General features: G+C 40.0%; 1 protein-coding gene across 5 annotated transcripts in view; it reads left to right on the top strand.

The window, feature by feature from the left end:
- zgc:158464 (uncharacterized protein LOC791139 homolog) overlaps positions 1-16487 on the top strand; it is a 99074-nt gene that overhangs the window by 65287 nt on the left and 17300 nt on the right. Inside the window, exons 3-5 of one of the 5 annotated variants that reach the window (XM_056765996.1) lie at positions 1533-1742; positions 2621-2710; positions 11998-12156. In XM_056765996.1, the coding sequence (XP_056621974.1) occupies positions 1533-1742; positions 2621-2710; positions 11998-12156 (459 nt within the window). The remainder of the gene's footprint in view (positions 1-1532; positions 1743-2620; positions 2711-11997; positions 12157-16487) is intronic. The other 4 variants (XM_056765997.1, XM_056765998.1, XM_056766000.1 and 1 more) reach the window with 4 other exon arrangements.

Raw genomic sequence — 16487 nt, forward strand, 5'->3', positions numbered from 1 at the left:
TTACTAGTAGTAGTTGATCAGGGAATCAAGAGCATTTAATTGGCAGCACCTTGCTGTTACTTCCCATTTTATTCTCATTGATGCTGTAAGGATTTCACTTATAGTTTTTGTTACTGTAAATAATAAATGACGCGGTGTAATATATACTGCGTTATTGTTCTGAGGTTGTGTTAGCCTATTTTTAAGTCCTGCCAAGGACCAGCTGGTATTTTTATTATGTCCTGATACATAAAACCATCTCCACCTCTTTTTGCCTCTCCTACTGTCTCCATTACTCACTACACTTTTCCCATTTTTCCGCAAGAGCTCCCTCGGGCAGAGATGCAATTATGCAGTGGTGCGGTGTTATATTTCATTTCATGAGCGTCTCTGCATTATACTATACCATTAAAACTGACTGTTAACAACTTCATACCGCCCAGCGTGAGAGATGATTTTAGGGAGAAAGAGAGACTTTGAATTTGTATCCATTTGTTTTGTTTTGTATTTGTTGATCGGGTAATTGGGAATGACACTATGATGTATTGGAACGATGCTGTGAATGAACCATTCATTGTGATGAGTAACAGATACAGTATGTAGGCCCGCTGTGAGATAATAACAGAAATAACATAGTAAAGCTGGAACAGTCACAGGCCACAGCAAACGTTGTAAAACACAGAAATAGTTGCATCGTTCAACATCTGTGTAGTCTTTTATTGTCTTGAAGTGTAATTCTTTTACCGCATGATTTGACTATGGATGCTGTAGTATTCATCAAATAACTTTTTCCTAAAACACACGTTGGCCTGACGTGGTTTCAGATTTGATCATGCCATTCCAGTCAGACCTATACATAGCATTTTTTATTTAAATAAATCTCTTCATTTATTTATTTCAGGGTTGCATCCAGAATAAAATCTTGTATTTACATAATATATGTCTTAACCTATACTTTGCATAATTTTGTATATATTTAAGAAGGCTAAGTGGTCAGAGCATGGCACTAGCAATGCTTTATTTATTTAAAAAGAAATACAAAAAAATACATCAAAACATTTCCTAAAATATTCCTAATTTGTTTTTGTGTTTATAGTTACAAAATGATATTATGAATACTCAAACTTTTATTCTGGATGCGATGAATCAGGATTAATCCTTTGACAGCCCTAATTGATGTGTTTATTTATTTTATTTTGAGTACTTTTCTTGGCATATTGTGATCGGACAATCTCTGGCTGATCACTCCCTGTTATCTGTCGTTTTCAGATGAGACTCTTGGGGCTTTTTGTGTGAGATTGCTCTTTTTCCACCCAGCAGGTCTCGCTATTAAACACAATTAGCTTGTTCAGGCTTGTTTAAGCTTTTTAGGAGTAAATTTACTTAAGCTTTTAAGCACATCGTGTAAATAAAGCCTCCACAGAAATGTTAATGAAACTGCCGGCGACTGGTACCCTGAATCTCAGCAAACTTCAAACTTTTGATTTGGAAATGTTAATATCAAACTATGAATGCTAATGGTACTAATGGACTCTGTATTTTTGATATCACAGAAATCCGAGGTGGCCGTGGTTCTAAAGACGGTCAGGTACGGGAGCTACCTCTATACGACACCCCTTATGAGCCAGAGGAGAACGGAGGAGAGCTGGATGGAGGCCGGTGCTCTCGGGAGAGCAGATTACCCCAGGATGACGAGAGGCCTCCGGAGGAGTACGACCAACCCTGGGAGTGGAAAAAAGAACGAATATCGAAAGCCTTCGCAGGTTCGGCTCATCCTTAACTTTTTTTGCTTTACTTAATTTTATCTTTTAATGTTTATTAATGGCTTAGAGTGAGTTATTAATAAATACTGAACAGCCGTATTATCCTGATGTTAAAGTGCTTGGTTCTGCGGGAGTGGGTTTCTGGTGGTGGACGGTGGAGCAACTAACAAAAATGATTAATGTTACTAACTTAACCATGTTGTTCGGTTCAGTAGTTGTGTTCATTGATCAAGGTTGACTACAAGATGGTGTCATTCGTATGTTGTTTTAAACGTACAAGGGGTGGTGAGGGGATGCTTTTGTGAGTTTGTGGGAACCTAAATCACCCATGAAGGGCTTCCATTGCAAATCATCTTTCTGAATGAGTAAATAAGCTGATTTGAACATGTAGTTTGGACAATCACAGTATCCTCCTTTTCCTGGGAATTCTGGGAGATTTTCAGGTCAAAGATTTCTCTTCGTCTCTGATTGTGATCTACTATATTGGTGAACTTCCGAAACAGCCCGCTTTCAGTTCCTATCTCTCCGGGTGGCCTACTTTTGACTACAAACGAACGTCCTGTGTATGTATGTGCATGTGTGGCCTTGCTTTCTCTTTCCGTATACGACCTACAAATCGATCTGGTGGTGCGGATATAAGAAAGGTCTTCGGTCACTTTTCGGGGTGAGAGCAGGTGTTACAGGTGTCTTTAGTTTTCTGAACATCACCTTGATTTGGCACAAGGACTCATGGTTGACTCAGGCATAATAAAAAACAAGACTGTACAAAGAGATTTTTTGTAAATAAATGCAACAGAATAAAATATTCACCAGATGTAAGTTCTTGAAAGGTGTTTCCTTCTTTCCTTTTCCTTTTGTTCGTGTTGTTTGTGGAACAGCTCTGCTTTGTTATAACTGCATTAGTCATGAGGACTCGAGCAGCAGAGGACCAACCAGCAGAGATGCCGACACCTCTAGACCCCTCAAAGGTACTGCGGTGGATGGGCTGGTTCTCCCTCGCTCTTTTCAGCTCTCTGTCTTTACTGTATGCCTGAATATATTACTGAATTAGTTTTGACATTCAAGGTGGTTTTCCTCGTGGATCATGAACGGGTATAATGCTTTCTGGAATAGTTAACCCAAACATAAAAATTTTGTCATGTTTGAAGAACAAAATGAAGAACTGAAACGCATTGATTTTCTTTCCTTAAATCCATAAGCTTCCAAGATTACTTTTTTTGAGAGTTAACTATCTCTGTTCTATGATTAATGCAGTGAGTTGCATTCTCAGTGCTGTCGATCAGAGCTTTGTAAGCATTATTTCCCTCATGTCTTTGTCCCTACTTTTAGGCTGCTTATACCTCTCGCTATTGTGCTCCTGTCTAGGAAAATTCCGCTTTGACGCTTTTCGTCCATCAGGAAGGAGAGAAATCGAAAATCAGTCTGAGGGCTTCTGGCTTGGCGCCAGATCCTCTCAGAAATATGCTTCCCGTGGACCTCTTAACACTCTTTTTCTGTCTTCAAAAAGAAATCTTCGAGAAACATCAATCATAGCAGAACACCTTTGGGAGCTCCTCTGGTTGTCCACCAGTCAGACGCTGATTTCCCGAGGTCGGAAGGTCATTCTAAGGTCACGACCTCGCAGAAACGCCGGGGGCTCGACACTCATTAGGGTCTTTTTTATAAATGAAGGCTTTGTGTTATCATCGGTTGTTCGTACATCGCTTGAGGGAGAGGATTTTACCTGGCCTGGCTTTTAGATGCATCTGGGTCACTGTCTGTTGGAGAGTTTTACATTGTATTTGCATTTCGCTACTCTTCATTATTACATGAATAATGTAATACTCATTGCTCCTATTTTTTGTCCTTCGCGTATTTGAATTTTCATACCGAGTTTGTCTGTCAGCTTGTAAAATGCAAATTCTTGATTAGGATAAATGTAGTTGATGGCGAAGCTGAAGTGACTGCAGGAGACTCATCCGAGCGGCGAAAATATTGCGGTTAATATGAATGAGGGGTTTAGTTATTACGGAGCGTTGCGGTTCGTGTACATGTGTATTTAATCAATCTTCGTTTGGTCGAACGAAACGCACCGCATTAATATCGCCGTGTTGTGTGCTGTGGTGGATTTCATTCGTGCGTCTTGTAATATTTTTTTAGTGCTAGATTAATCCACTGAAGCATTTGTTATGCTGAGTGTGTGTGTGTGTTATATTCACACACAGATTTATCAATGAAGCGTTTTCAGATATTTGCAGGTATGTGTTTGTGTAGGGCACGGAGAGGTTATGCACTTGTATGTCACCTAATTACTCATCTGGTTATCTCCGACCTCTCAGCACACACATACATACACACCAGCACAGCAGATAAAGGTAGAGCGTGAATGATGAGCTCAGTGTGAATGCGAGGACACATCAAAAATGTGTGTACGTCTGTGTGTGTGTGTCTGTGTACGCGTTTGGCTATAAAGATAAACCTACAAGGTGAAAACACAATGTGCACATACATCTTTTAATTCCATAAACACGGCATCTTTTGAAGAATTATCTGCGTACAAAACCACTGAAACCGACTCAATATGGATTGGCTGTAGACACGAAAACGCAAGGGTGTCGTCTCTGGGTCCACTCTGGGACCTGGTTTCCAAAAAAAACTGCTTTTATTGGCCGATAGCGATTATTGCTTGATATATCGGTGCATCTCTACTTTTACAAAAAAAATCATATACTAGATATAATAAAAATACTAAAAGTACAAATAAAAAACTGAAAAGGCATGCACAAGTGTCCCTGCAGTATTCAACTGTGCCTCAAAACCCACAAAAGTGCAAGAAATGTGTTTTCGAATACCTTTCTACTGTAGTGATCTCTATGCATGCGTGAGTGGGTTAAATAGTTCACCCGTTGATGCCAAAAGCTATGGCAGCAAGCTGGTTTATATCATTTGTTTACTTAGATGCACAGAAATTGTAAAATTGTGCTATGTATTAAAGATACAGTGGCTCCAAAAGGCATTATTGTAAGCGTTGGTATTTATTCCCCGTATTTCTCACTAACAGTCCTGCATGTCAGATGCTTTTTTCTGTCCATCAGAGTGTCTCGATTCCATGCCAGTGCTATGGTGTGATAACAGGCTTCTGTCATGGAACACACACAGATTGGTCACATGGTGCTTTCATTGGGTTCAAAGCTGCCACTCTAGAGACAGAAATGCCAGAGGGCTTATCTTCTCTCTCACACACACTCATTTGCGCACACACACACTTTCAATAGATGTAATGAATTTTATACTAAATAAACTGGATATTTAGTCCCCTAACACCAATTATGTCCCTAAACCTAACCACACACAAACCTTTCTGCATTTTTACATTTTCACATAAACAGCATTTAGTTTGATTTAGAAGCAACAAAGTGACCAAAAAATGTTGTTATTACTATTTTTGTTGTGACTTTTAGTCTACACTTATGATCGAACCTATTACAATGCCTACACCCTCACACAAACATATTGTGCATGTGTACAAAGAAACAAGCATGCAAAAGTGAAATGGTAATCTAAGATTTCTACCAAGCCAAACTGATGCTGTGGGTGTCTTAACTTGTTGCGTTCATTTAGTGTCACGAAGCAAAATTTCAACAACACATACAGAAATTTATCAAAGGCAAGATATTCTAAAGGCTTTCGGCAGCGTCAACACCTCGCAACACCTTGGCGTTAAAAATCGACTGACAGTATTTACTAAGAACATGCAGTAAAAATTAGTATTGAAAATGCGTGGACACAAATGTTTTTTTGACTGACCTTATTGCATATGCATTTGTAGGTGATTCCTCTTTAGATGCAAACTTTATTCAATTCAAGTTTATTTATATAGCGCTTTTCACAATGTGCATTGTTCCAAAGCAGCTTTACCGGAGCAAATAAGAAATAAATGCAGTCTCCTGGTGAGCATGCCAACAGTGCCCTGCTGTGGCGAGGAACCCAAACTCCAATGATTGATTAATGGAGAGAAAAAAACCTCTGAGAAACCAGGCTCAGTCGGGAGGGCCAGATCTCCTCTGACGTGTCATGGCTGCACTCAGTCACCCGACCAAAAGCCACCGAGCAAACATCCACGAAGAAGAAGGAGAGCCCACCACCCGCTACCCAGGAAGTCCCACTCGCCGTAACCGTGCAGGACCAACCTGGTACTACTCATCACCAGAAAACAGAGGAACAACCAGGGAAAAATAGTAATGGCATTATTTAACTTTTTTCCTCCGTTGTCCAACATCGACAACAAAACAACACCAAACCCACACAGCCCCAACAAATGAAATCCCCATAACCAACAAGCGAGCATTTACATGTTTACTAAGGTTTGCTCTTGTCATTAAGCATGTCTTAAAATCATTAAGACATGCTAAGTTGCGCTGCTCTCAGTGGATTACGTTGTTCATGATGTAAATGGTAATATATCACCTGTTTTTAATGTCTGCCTTGTTAGTAAATCACCCACAGAAATTTCCACTCACATCTGCCCCCTTTTATAAATTGGCCCTATTTTGTCCAATTTTGTAAATCTGGCCTCAAGTGTCCACCACAGTCTGAGGTTAGCTTTAGTTTTATATGAGATGGCTGTTTTCACATCAGTCTCCACAATGCAGATAGCATAATTCTGCTAATGAAGGTATGCAGGCTGTCTAACCCACATCATCTCCGCTATACTCACGCTCTCCATTACAGCAGCATTGGCAGAAACAGCAAAGACCCTGTCGGTGCATACTGTATGTTGAGTCATTTACATAAGATAAACATAGAGCCAACTTTCCTGGACCGCTTGCCACGTCCACACATTCATTTACACAGGCCCTCATGTACGCTTTCAATTTTTTTCTCTAACAGCACCCGGCAGCGTGTGAAGGTGTTTCCCCTCCACAGGCTTCTCTCAGATAGTTAACACAAAAATTTGTTGACTTATTTATCACAGATGGCGACGACGGAATGCTGCAGTTACTGCTGTGAACTTTTCGAAAACGTGCTTGACTTCTAATTGCAGCCGAGGCGTAGGAAACGCGCTTTATATCTCCGCATCGCTATGTGTAATTACCTCACACCCCCATGTTTTGAATATGCATAAAGTTTGCCGGCAGCATTAACCAGAACTCGATCAAGACAGTCTTTAAGAGAACAAACGCTTATTCAACTCGCATTTAACTTGTGAATTCAGTGTGACTGACTGCTTCATTAGAAAATCTTGGCAACTTCCTGTAGACGAGTAGATCATTGTGGATGTTATTGAGTGCGACACGTTCTGAATGCTTCGTGGTGATTTCTTTGGATTGCCAGACTACAGATTTTAGCCTTGCAGTGCATATTTACTGATGCTGCGAATGTATCAGGCTTGTCAGATAGTACCGTATTACTAACTTTGTCATTCGTGTCACCGCAGTGAAACAGCTTTGCGTGAGCTAAGTGCTTCAGTTCATCAGCTCCGGAAAGCTTACTATTTCATGTCTGATTTGTGTTATCGTGGAATCTGTTCGGATGGTTCACACTCTATCTACCCTAAAGCTTGCTTGTGTCTAAATGGCGTGTTGCAATAGTCATCGGTCTCGAGCTCTTAATTAGGTCTCCATCAAGCATAAATAAAAGTGTGAAATGGAATCCATTTATTTTGCCCTTTTCAGCGGCCTAGTTCTGGATTTTCCAACCCCTCAGCAGCTCCGCTATAAGATTGCATTCAAATCAGTATGCTGTAACATGAGATAAAACCCTGCTTGCCCGAATGAGTCCTGCCCAAGGGAATTCTGGGAAATTGAGGACATTTTTTCCTCGCCCAGCATGTTCTTTTAAATTTGGTGCCAGCAGGTTCAAGGAAAGGACAAGGAATAGACACTGGGTATTGCTAACTCATCAACTCAGAACCGTGCCAGATTGGTGAGCTCAGCCAAAGTTCAACACCGTCATTGAGTGTGTGACTGTGTGTGTGTATTTCTGTCTTTAAATGTGTGTGTGTTTCTGTCATTGAGTGTGTGTTTCTGTAATAGTGTCTATATTAATTTGAAACTGGTGCACGTAATAATGTAGCCATTTTCCCACTTTTATTAAATTGTCTATTATTTGGTGACTTTATTGAGGAACTCAATATTTGTAATTGGTTGAAATTTGCATTGAGATGTGCAGGAGTGTGTCTATTAAAAGAACAGCATGTAATTGTAATTGGTGTTGTTGTGTCAATCATACAATAACTGATTTTCAAGAATTGAACTCCAAACCCAAATGATGTTCCAGAGTGATGCACTTCCAATACCTGCATCCGCGTTATTCAGCCTAATCTCATGGGAATTTGTGAATATTATGAGGTGGGTAATTTGTAGCAATTCATACAATGCGAGTCATGCAAAAACGTTCGATTATTTGAAAAATGCATACTGAAGCCCCTTCCCACACCTAAATATAACTTGCACTAAAGCAAATCATGCTAACATGTACAAAAGAGATGCATGAATTTATATAAATGAAAATGATCCACCTTGTCAAATAGTTACGAGTTCAGTTTTTTGGTAGTTTTGAATTGCTTGTTATAATATATTTACATTTACATTTATGCATTTGGCAGACGCTTAAAAGCGACTTACATTGCATTATCCTATACATTTATACTTGGGTATATGCAGTCCCCTGGGATCAAACCCACAACCTTGCGTTGTTAACACAATGCTCTTACCACTGAGCTACAGGAAAGCTGTGTATATATCTTATACAGGATATAATTTTAGTTACAATTTGCAATCATTCAATTCCTGTGCTATCGTAATTTAATTATTTATATCAGTTTTAGTTAAGTAGTTTATTTATAATTTTAGTGCCTCAACATATTTCAGATTATTGCTAAGGCAACATTTCTTTTTTTATATAGTATATTATTTTAAATATAATATTTAGGCCTAAAGCTAATGTTTCATTCATTTTAGTTTTAGTTAACAATAATAGCCCTGGGGTCTGACAGTTTTAGACAATGAGTCCTCCTTAAAAGAACCATCCGCAGACCACTTTAAGTGCTTTAACTTCAGATATCAAGTTCTCTTTATGCATTCATTGCTGACCTTAAATTGACTCTGTTCTCAATTTGTTTGTTTTTTATCTCCACCTTTCTTCCACACTACCCTCTAAAATGCTCTCGATTTGCGTTTGGTGACTGAATTACCATCCAAGACCCAATTCTCACAAACTGCTTTCAGATCACCGAAACGAACCAAGTGTGAAAACACCCTGAAATTAAAACAAAAACATCGCCACCTACTCCAGCACTCGTGTTTACAAACAGGGTAATTTTGCATCAAGGATTCTGCCAAGGCTGTAAAACGCACTAATCCTCGCAATATGCCGTATTACCACGAGGCCAAGGACTTCTCAAAAGAATTCCTCTGCCAACGAAAAATAAAAAGGCTTACTAGCTTAACGCAAGAACGGTTTGAGTGACTGCCTCTTAAGCAAGTTCACCTTCAATGTGGAAAAGCCGATATACACAATTCATCTCATGTGTGAGTCAGCTAATATGTGTGACCCGGGTGAATTCGCTACTCCGCCATCCTGCGGGGACGACAGGCAAAGCTTCTCCCTCCCAAAACAATTACATGCTAATCTTCAGCGCCGAATGAGAATTAGCTTTTTAATCGGGCTGCTGGCAGCCCTCTACTTCACCCTTCTGTGGAGGAAGTTATTATATTAGCTGTCAAAGACGCTGACCTCTCTCTCGCCTGCTAGATCGGCTCCATTCAGCAGAAAGCGAGCAGATAATGGCGCTCTGTCAACTGTCACCGTATCTCACCGTTGTTGAACAATAGTTGTCGTGTGACCGCACTTACCAGAGCATTATTCGAAAATTCAGGATGCCACTAAATATTCAATTTTTCTCTCAAGAGATTTTCGTTGTAGCCTTATTCCCTACATTAGATCACAAAGCTGCGATTCCTCTCGGGCGCCAAAGACAAGGGCGAGTTCATAACCGGGTATTGGAGGAGTCAGTTTATCAGCTGCTAAAGCTCATTGCGGCCTGACAGGGAAGTCAACAAACCGCCAGCCTTATTTCAGATGTGGTGGCAGTTTAGGTCGTTCCCTTGTCAAGTTATGAAACAGGCAATGCCAAATGAATCACAAGTGCGGTTTAGCCTGTTTAGAAATTCACCAGCACCGCTCCAAACTTGTGTGTGTATCAAACCGGCCTCCGGGAGACGTTTTGTTTGTGTCTTGTGTTTGTTTTGGCTTGTGTGTCGTGTCGAGCTCGGTTTCTGTCAGAATAGCGATGGCGAGATGATGCACGGAAAGCGAAATGGTGGGATTTGTTTCTTGTTTCGTTCATAACAGATGCAGCTTTGGGGCTTGGGTGACAAGCAACGTCTCATTTCTTGACAATGAACTCCCCGTGTACCTGGACGTTTGTTTTTAATGAGTTAGCAAAGTATGTGTGAATTTGTTTACCAGTTGTAAGGAAGATTCACAAAAGCTTTTATTGTGCCAATGATCCAATGTTGGCTCATTTTTCATCCTAATAGCCTTGAAGCAGCTGTGTCTTGGAGGTGGGGTTTGGAAAAAGTGGTATATATTATTCTGTGCAGCTTATACTGCTAACAGCATTGCACTTTAAGTATGTTTAAGTAATTAGATTTGGTATTAGTGAGTATCTTTCCTTGGGCGTCGTAAAAGGTTTTGGTCCTAATGGCACCTTGGGGATCTCACTGTGATGGTGTGTCTTGGTATATTATGACTCTGAAGGGCTGGCTTATGCTTTGGCTCTCTGTAATGTGAAATTTAACGAATTAACCCACTATTACGCCCCCGTTCAGACCACCAGCGACAAAGCGAGGCGATGCCATTCATTTCAATGGAGAGCCAGCGACTAACGCCGACACGAGCGACAGTGACTTTTAGGGACAGCGACTTTCGGAGCGACTACCAATAGGATTTAAGCAGTCAGTTACTGCAGGGTTTGTTTATAAATAGTACTAGAGCAACCTAAGCTAGGAACGCCTTCTTCCGACCTCGTAGCACAGTTACACACTTTTTGATGGCCTACCCTAAAAAGTAGAGTTCAAAGGGTCTAGGATTAAACTCTGGAGGGACTTACTGTATAGCTTCTCACTTGTAATGATATTGAGGATTGTAATACTGCCTGTGTTTTAAGTGAGTGGGGCGGTTGACAGCACTGGATTTGCTGTGACGATATTATTCAATCCATGAATAGACTTCAGTAAAAGGTTGTCTTCAGCAGAGCTGGGTCAGTCGAGGGAGCAATAGAGAAGTTCATTTGGAGTGGTGGTCCATTAGATGTGATCACACAGTTTTATGCTTATAGCAGATAGTTTTATTGTCTTTGAGTAACATGTTAGGAAAGGTCTGAGATAATGAGAAGCAGCATGGAGGAGTATAATGTGTGTTTAATGTGTGTTTGTATAATCACCTGTGTTGGACACTTAAGATGGTTGTCGTAGTTTTTAAATTGTTTTCGGTTTTGTCTCGAAACCAAACTCAAATTTCAGATTTGCCTCTTTATGGTAATGCTACATACTAAAGGAAAATGCAGTATGTGAAAACTTGTTCAATAATGCTGCATACAATATGCAATACGAGAGCTGAAAACTATATAGTTACAGGCATACATGTTGTACATTTTGATAATTGATCATATTCAAACCTTAAACGTTGACTTTTGGTCCACATACATTTTTGAAGTCTTAACATCATTCAGACATTGCAAACCATTGCAATATGTATGTTGGAATGTGCATGTTTAGATTATTCCAATATTTTCATTATGCGCAGCCCTACTTTAAAGTTACTTAGATAAAACCCTTGTGGCGATGTCTGTATAGGGAAACTAGTTGGGTCTCCTGGGTTTTGAATTGCATAAAGAGATCTCACTGCTACAGAACTGCACAGTTGTCTTTCTTGGAAGTCGACTTGTTGCGCAGCTCACCCGTGGAGTCTGTTATTGAGTGAATTACTCAGAGCGTTTATCAGTATTTTATTACTGACACATCTCCTTGAGGCTTATATCCCACGTGTCTTTGTGTGTGTGAAAGGGGGAAACCTGAATGGGCTTCCAGTGTCATTTTCCTGGTTCAGTTCCTTCCTCCCTTGTTTCCTGTTTCAAAGTCTTTGACTGTTTGCACTGTTGACCTAATCCTGCCTCCTTCACTGACACCTATTCTTTCTTTCTTTCTCTCTATCTATCTCTATGTCTCTCTATCTCTCTCTATCCTTCTCTCTGTCTGCTGGCTCTCTGCAGTAGAGATTAAAGTGATAAAGGATCTCCCGTGGCCTCCTCCGGTTGGGCAGCTCAACACCAGTCCTCCTATAATGGAGGGGGTGGAGGCTCCGTCCCAGCTGGCCCAGTCCTCACCAGGACATAACGCCACAGCAACTGCCTGTGACCAGCTCCAACACGGTGGGTTTAACTCTCATCTCATCAGCTATACCTCCATAACTGAGTAAGCAAGTTTTTCTTGTAAGAAAAACAACCTGTGATCTCATTTGTGTCTGCTGGAGCGTTTAGAGGATCTCTCAATGATGTTTCCTATGAAATAATTTAGAGTGCAGACTTTGGTATCAATGCACTCTTTATATAACATACATAATTGTACAGCCTACTGTATGCCATGCTATTTTTAGAAAAGCATTGATGCGTAACTGAGAATTTAATGGATTCTCCTAAACGCTTACAAAAACATCTGATCAATAAGTTTTTCCTTTTTAGGTGTTTGATTTGGAAATAAACAGCCAGAATTGTTCTTAGTAAGCAGCGATTTGGTTACCTTAGATCCAGTGTTTTTTTCCAAAGATCAGATCTGGCATCTGTTTATTTCACTTTCTCCGTTAAATTTCATCGCTGCATTGTGAATATAAACCGCTAAATGTTTTCAAAGAGGTTTTCAACACATGAAGCACATATGCTTAGATAAAGTTAATGGGCTGCTGTGAGATTAATGCTTTTCTCAGGCGGTACTGTCCAATTTTAGCATTTGCTTCCAGTGAAGCAGAAAATCACCAACGGCTTGAGTCCAGCTTTCCAGAAAACACCTCATTGGCTTTTATGGAGCTCGACTTGTGCATGAGTAACTTTAGATCCAGGTCTTACACTCTAAAACAGCTATTCCAAAAGTGTCCTGGGGACATTTTGTGGTTTTCACTTAACAGTCGCCACTATCTATGTAATGTGAGCGCAAAGTCTTGAACGAGTTATCCGTTTGCCTTTCATTTCTTTGACATGGACAGAAATTTTTGCAAAGCGATTGTCCCCAAGAGATTACAGATGTTCAGCTCCTCGGGAACACCATTATAACCGATCAGATGACAAAAATTCTCGTTTTCATTTCAGACTTTTCACAATTCAGCGCCTTGTGTTGATCAAGTGTTCTCTCATTTCATGTATGTGTTGAAGCGGGTGCCTCCATAAAACAAATATGCTTAAAAGGCATATTGCGTGTCAGCTCCGAATGCCGTTGAAATCCAGATTTATGCATCTGAAGGCATAGTAAAGGTATCTGTTTCTCGGAGTGATGTGTGTAGATTTAAGCGTGTAAGTTAACCTGGATTGATCCGAGCAGGAGGTTTGCTCTGGAGATTAGCAGTAAGTTGATCCTCGGCCGCTCGGTTTCCTCACAGGAATAAACAGGTTAAAGGGTCATTTCACAGAGATGGGGGAAATTGAATGGCAAATACTCAGTTTTGCCCTCGCAGCTGGATATTCCAAGGCTCCTTAACAGCCTTTAATAAGGGATAATGTGTAGTTGGTTGGAGACATGGTCTTGGTTACACATTTGTGTTTTACTTGATTGTTGGTGTCGGCACAGTTGCCTTATTATGTATAGTTTAGACTTTAAGCTATTGAAATTCATTGCTTATATAACCCAAAATTATCAAGGGATAGTTCACCAAAAAAACGGTCAAAATGTATGCACTCTCATGTCATTCAAAATGTGTATATTTGTGGAACACAAAAGAAGAAATCTTGGGTAATGTCTCAGTGGTTTTGTCTCCGTACAATAGAAGTCAATGGGGTCCAATGTTGTTTGCTTATCAACATTCTTCAAAATATCTTCTTTTGTGTTCGGCGAGTAAATGAAAAAATAATTTTTAGTATTTTTATATATTATTAATTATTATTCAATTCAATATGCAAATGTTTATGCATGCTGAACGTTCAGGGTGTAGTTTTATAGTGTGAGCATAAAGCGACATATTCAAAGAACATTTATACCTCGTCCGCTTTTCTATAGCAGCTGACAGCCTGTCTTCTAAATATGACGGGATTTTAATTTTTACTTGCATCTTGATGGGCCAGAAATTACATTTGCATATGAATATCGCTAAATTCTTTTGTTTTTTTCCGGGAGAAAAGCTGGAGCCTTTTGTTTTGGGTTTTGAATTAATTGTCGCAGCTTTCTCTTACGCTCGAATCCGTCCTATGTCCCCATAGAATACCAAAATAATATGATTAAAAGATATCTAGATTTCATTATGCGTCCACTTCTGTGAAGTTAAAGTCCACAGAGGTCTGCTTTTCCCTGCCTTTGTGAAACGCTTACAATATATACCCAGGGTTTAATGAAGGGTTAAAACAAAAAGAAAATCTTTTTCACGTGCAGAAAGGAGGCTGCGAACGCGAACGCGGACTTCCAGCTGTTGTCTCGTGGCGATATTATTTTATTAGAGATGACTCTCTGAATGAGGTCTTACTGAAATGTGAACGGATGTCTTCATTAGCTTGTTTCACCTGCCTGTTCTGAGCGTGACATTGGATATTTTTCGCAGTATGCGTTTGGAATATGAATGCGACTGCGACTAGTTAATCATTTCAGAAGTCAGAGAGGAGAACTTAATTGCAGGCCTGTAATACGGCAGTGAATTACGACCGGCCCTCCCCACTGAGCCCTGCACTTATGTGATGGAAGTTCCATTAGTGTATTAGTAAATGAGAATTAATTAGCAGCTTTAATTAGGAAGTGTGCGCAGAAGTTACTCTCATTGTGTTTTTGTATAGTGTGCGTATGTCGTCTGTGTGGTTTTAAGACAACCCACTGTGTTTAATGCTTCTGTAACTTGAATGTTAAATATTGTATTCATCAGAAGCTCTTTACAACTCTGACAAGATTACAGTTAGATTCTAATTATCGTTTTTCACTTGGGATAAATGCACAAAGTAGAGAAGAAAGAAACGTCTTTGAGTTTCCTTTTATTGCGGGAAATGACCGGGAATGTTCAGGGTTGCCAGGTTTAGTGAAATTTTCCATCCAAATACTCAAACAATTCTCCCAAAGGGAATTAAACCAGCTCGTCTGTGCGGGAGAACTACAACACTGGGAATTGTTGTGAGCTCAACTGGTACAAATGGTAGAGAGAACATGCACCGATAAAATGTTTATCTTGAATTCACTGTAACAATAAAGCATCTGCCAAATGCGTACTTTTATATCAGGCTTTTTGGGGAACGTTAAAGGCGCAGTTTTTAAATCACAGCGGCCACTATTGTTGTATTATAGATTTGCCACGAATCGCTCAGTCCAAACACGACGGTGGCCACCACAGTACAAAAAGATATCGTTCTCATGTTGACCCAGGATAGAGATATTGCGGGCATTGGAAAGACTGTAGAAAGAGCTATGTCTTATGTATTACATAAAATAAAAGGTTTGTGGATTTTTGTGAAGTTTAAAAAGAAGGATAAAAGGACCTGCATTAATATTATAAAGACTTTCGAGCAGAGACACGCGTTAGGACGCGCGGTAGCTTTTAGCAGAGATTCTCATGGCAGACGCGATTTCTTTAAGACTGCAAGGGAAGCTCAGCTTCCCCTATAATTGTCAAAAAATGAATGGTCAAATATATGTACTATTATGTTAACATTTTATTGACTAAACATGCGTTAAACACGTTCATCTCGAACGAAAACAATTTGGTTCAGAATCAGCTACTTAGGACGGCTGACTCGATTTCCTTCTTATTCATTCCTGTAGCGTACAGTGCATTACTCTGTTGAAGCCCAGCGTCCATTGACTTCAATGGGGCTGCTTTAAACAGTTTTTTTCAGTGCTTAGAAACAAGACGGTCATTGGATAATTATGTCCCGCCCACGGACGCTCAGCGTCTCTGGGATGAATGGAGGAGTGGGCTGGCCCGGACTCCGAGCGTCTGCGTGATGATGAGCGTCTGGGTCCGTCATCTCTTTTTAATCCACTTTTATGTCCTAAATCGCTCGTTTTTGGGGGTCGACAGCTTATAAAAACGTATTTCTTGTTTTTTTTTTTAGCTTGTTTGCTATACACATTGTCACATATCAGCTTTTAAATTTTTTTTTTTTTATAAATCATAAATGACAAGGAGGCGGCAGCTTCTCGCAATGCAAAGAGACGGTTGGTGTGGGCGTGGTTTTCAGATTATGACGCGTATCACTCTGTGTCTCCATTTCCAACTCAGTCCCAACGCGGATTTTACATGTGTAGTCGAAAGACAAACTGCTGCAACCTTCATCGTATATTTCACACAATTTCACACCACATTCATTGTTTCAGTTTAACATAATTCCCACATTTCCTCCCGTTGAGTTAAATATATATATATATACATTAGATCGTTTGTTCATTAATTAAAGTCACTGGAAAAGACGCCTAGTTGGTACGACAGGGTTACAGAGCATTTTCTTGAAAAGGAACGTAGGGCAGAATTTACACATAAATAAATGGACAATTTTTATGATTTAGGCCGAAAATGAGCTTCCCC

This window comes from Triplophysa dalaica, chromosome 14 (genome assembly GCF_015846415.1).
Source record: "Triplophysa dalaica isolate WHDGS20190420 chromosome 14, ASM1584641v1, whole genome shotgun sequence".
NCBI classification, from domain to species: domain Eukaryota; kingdom Metazoa; phylum Chordata; class Actinopteri; order Cypriniformes; family Nemacheilidae; genus Triplophysa; species Triplophysa dalaica.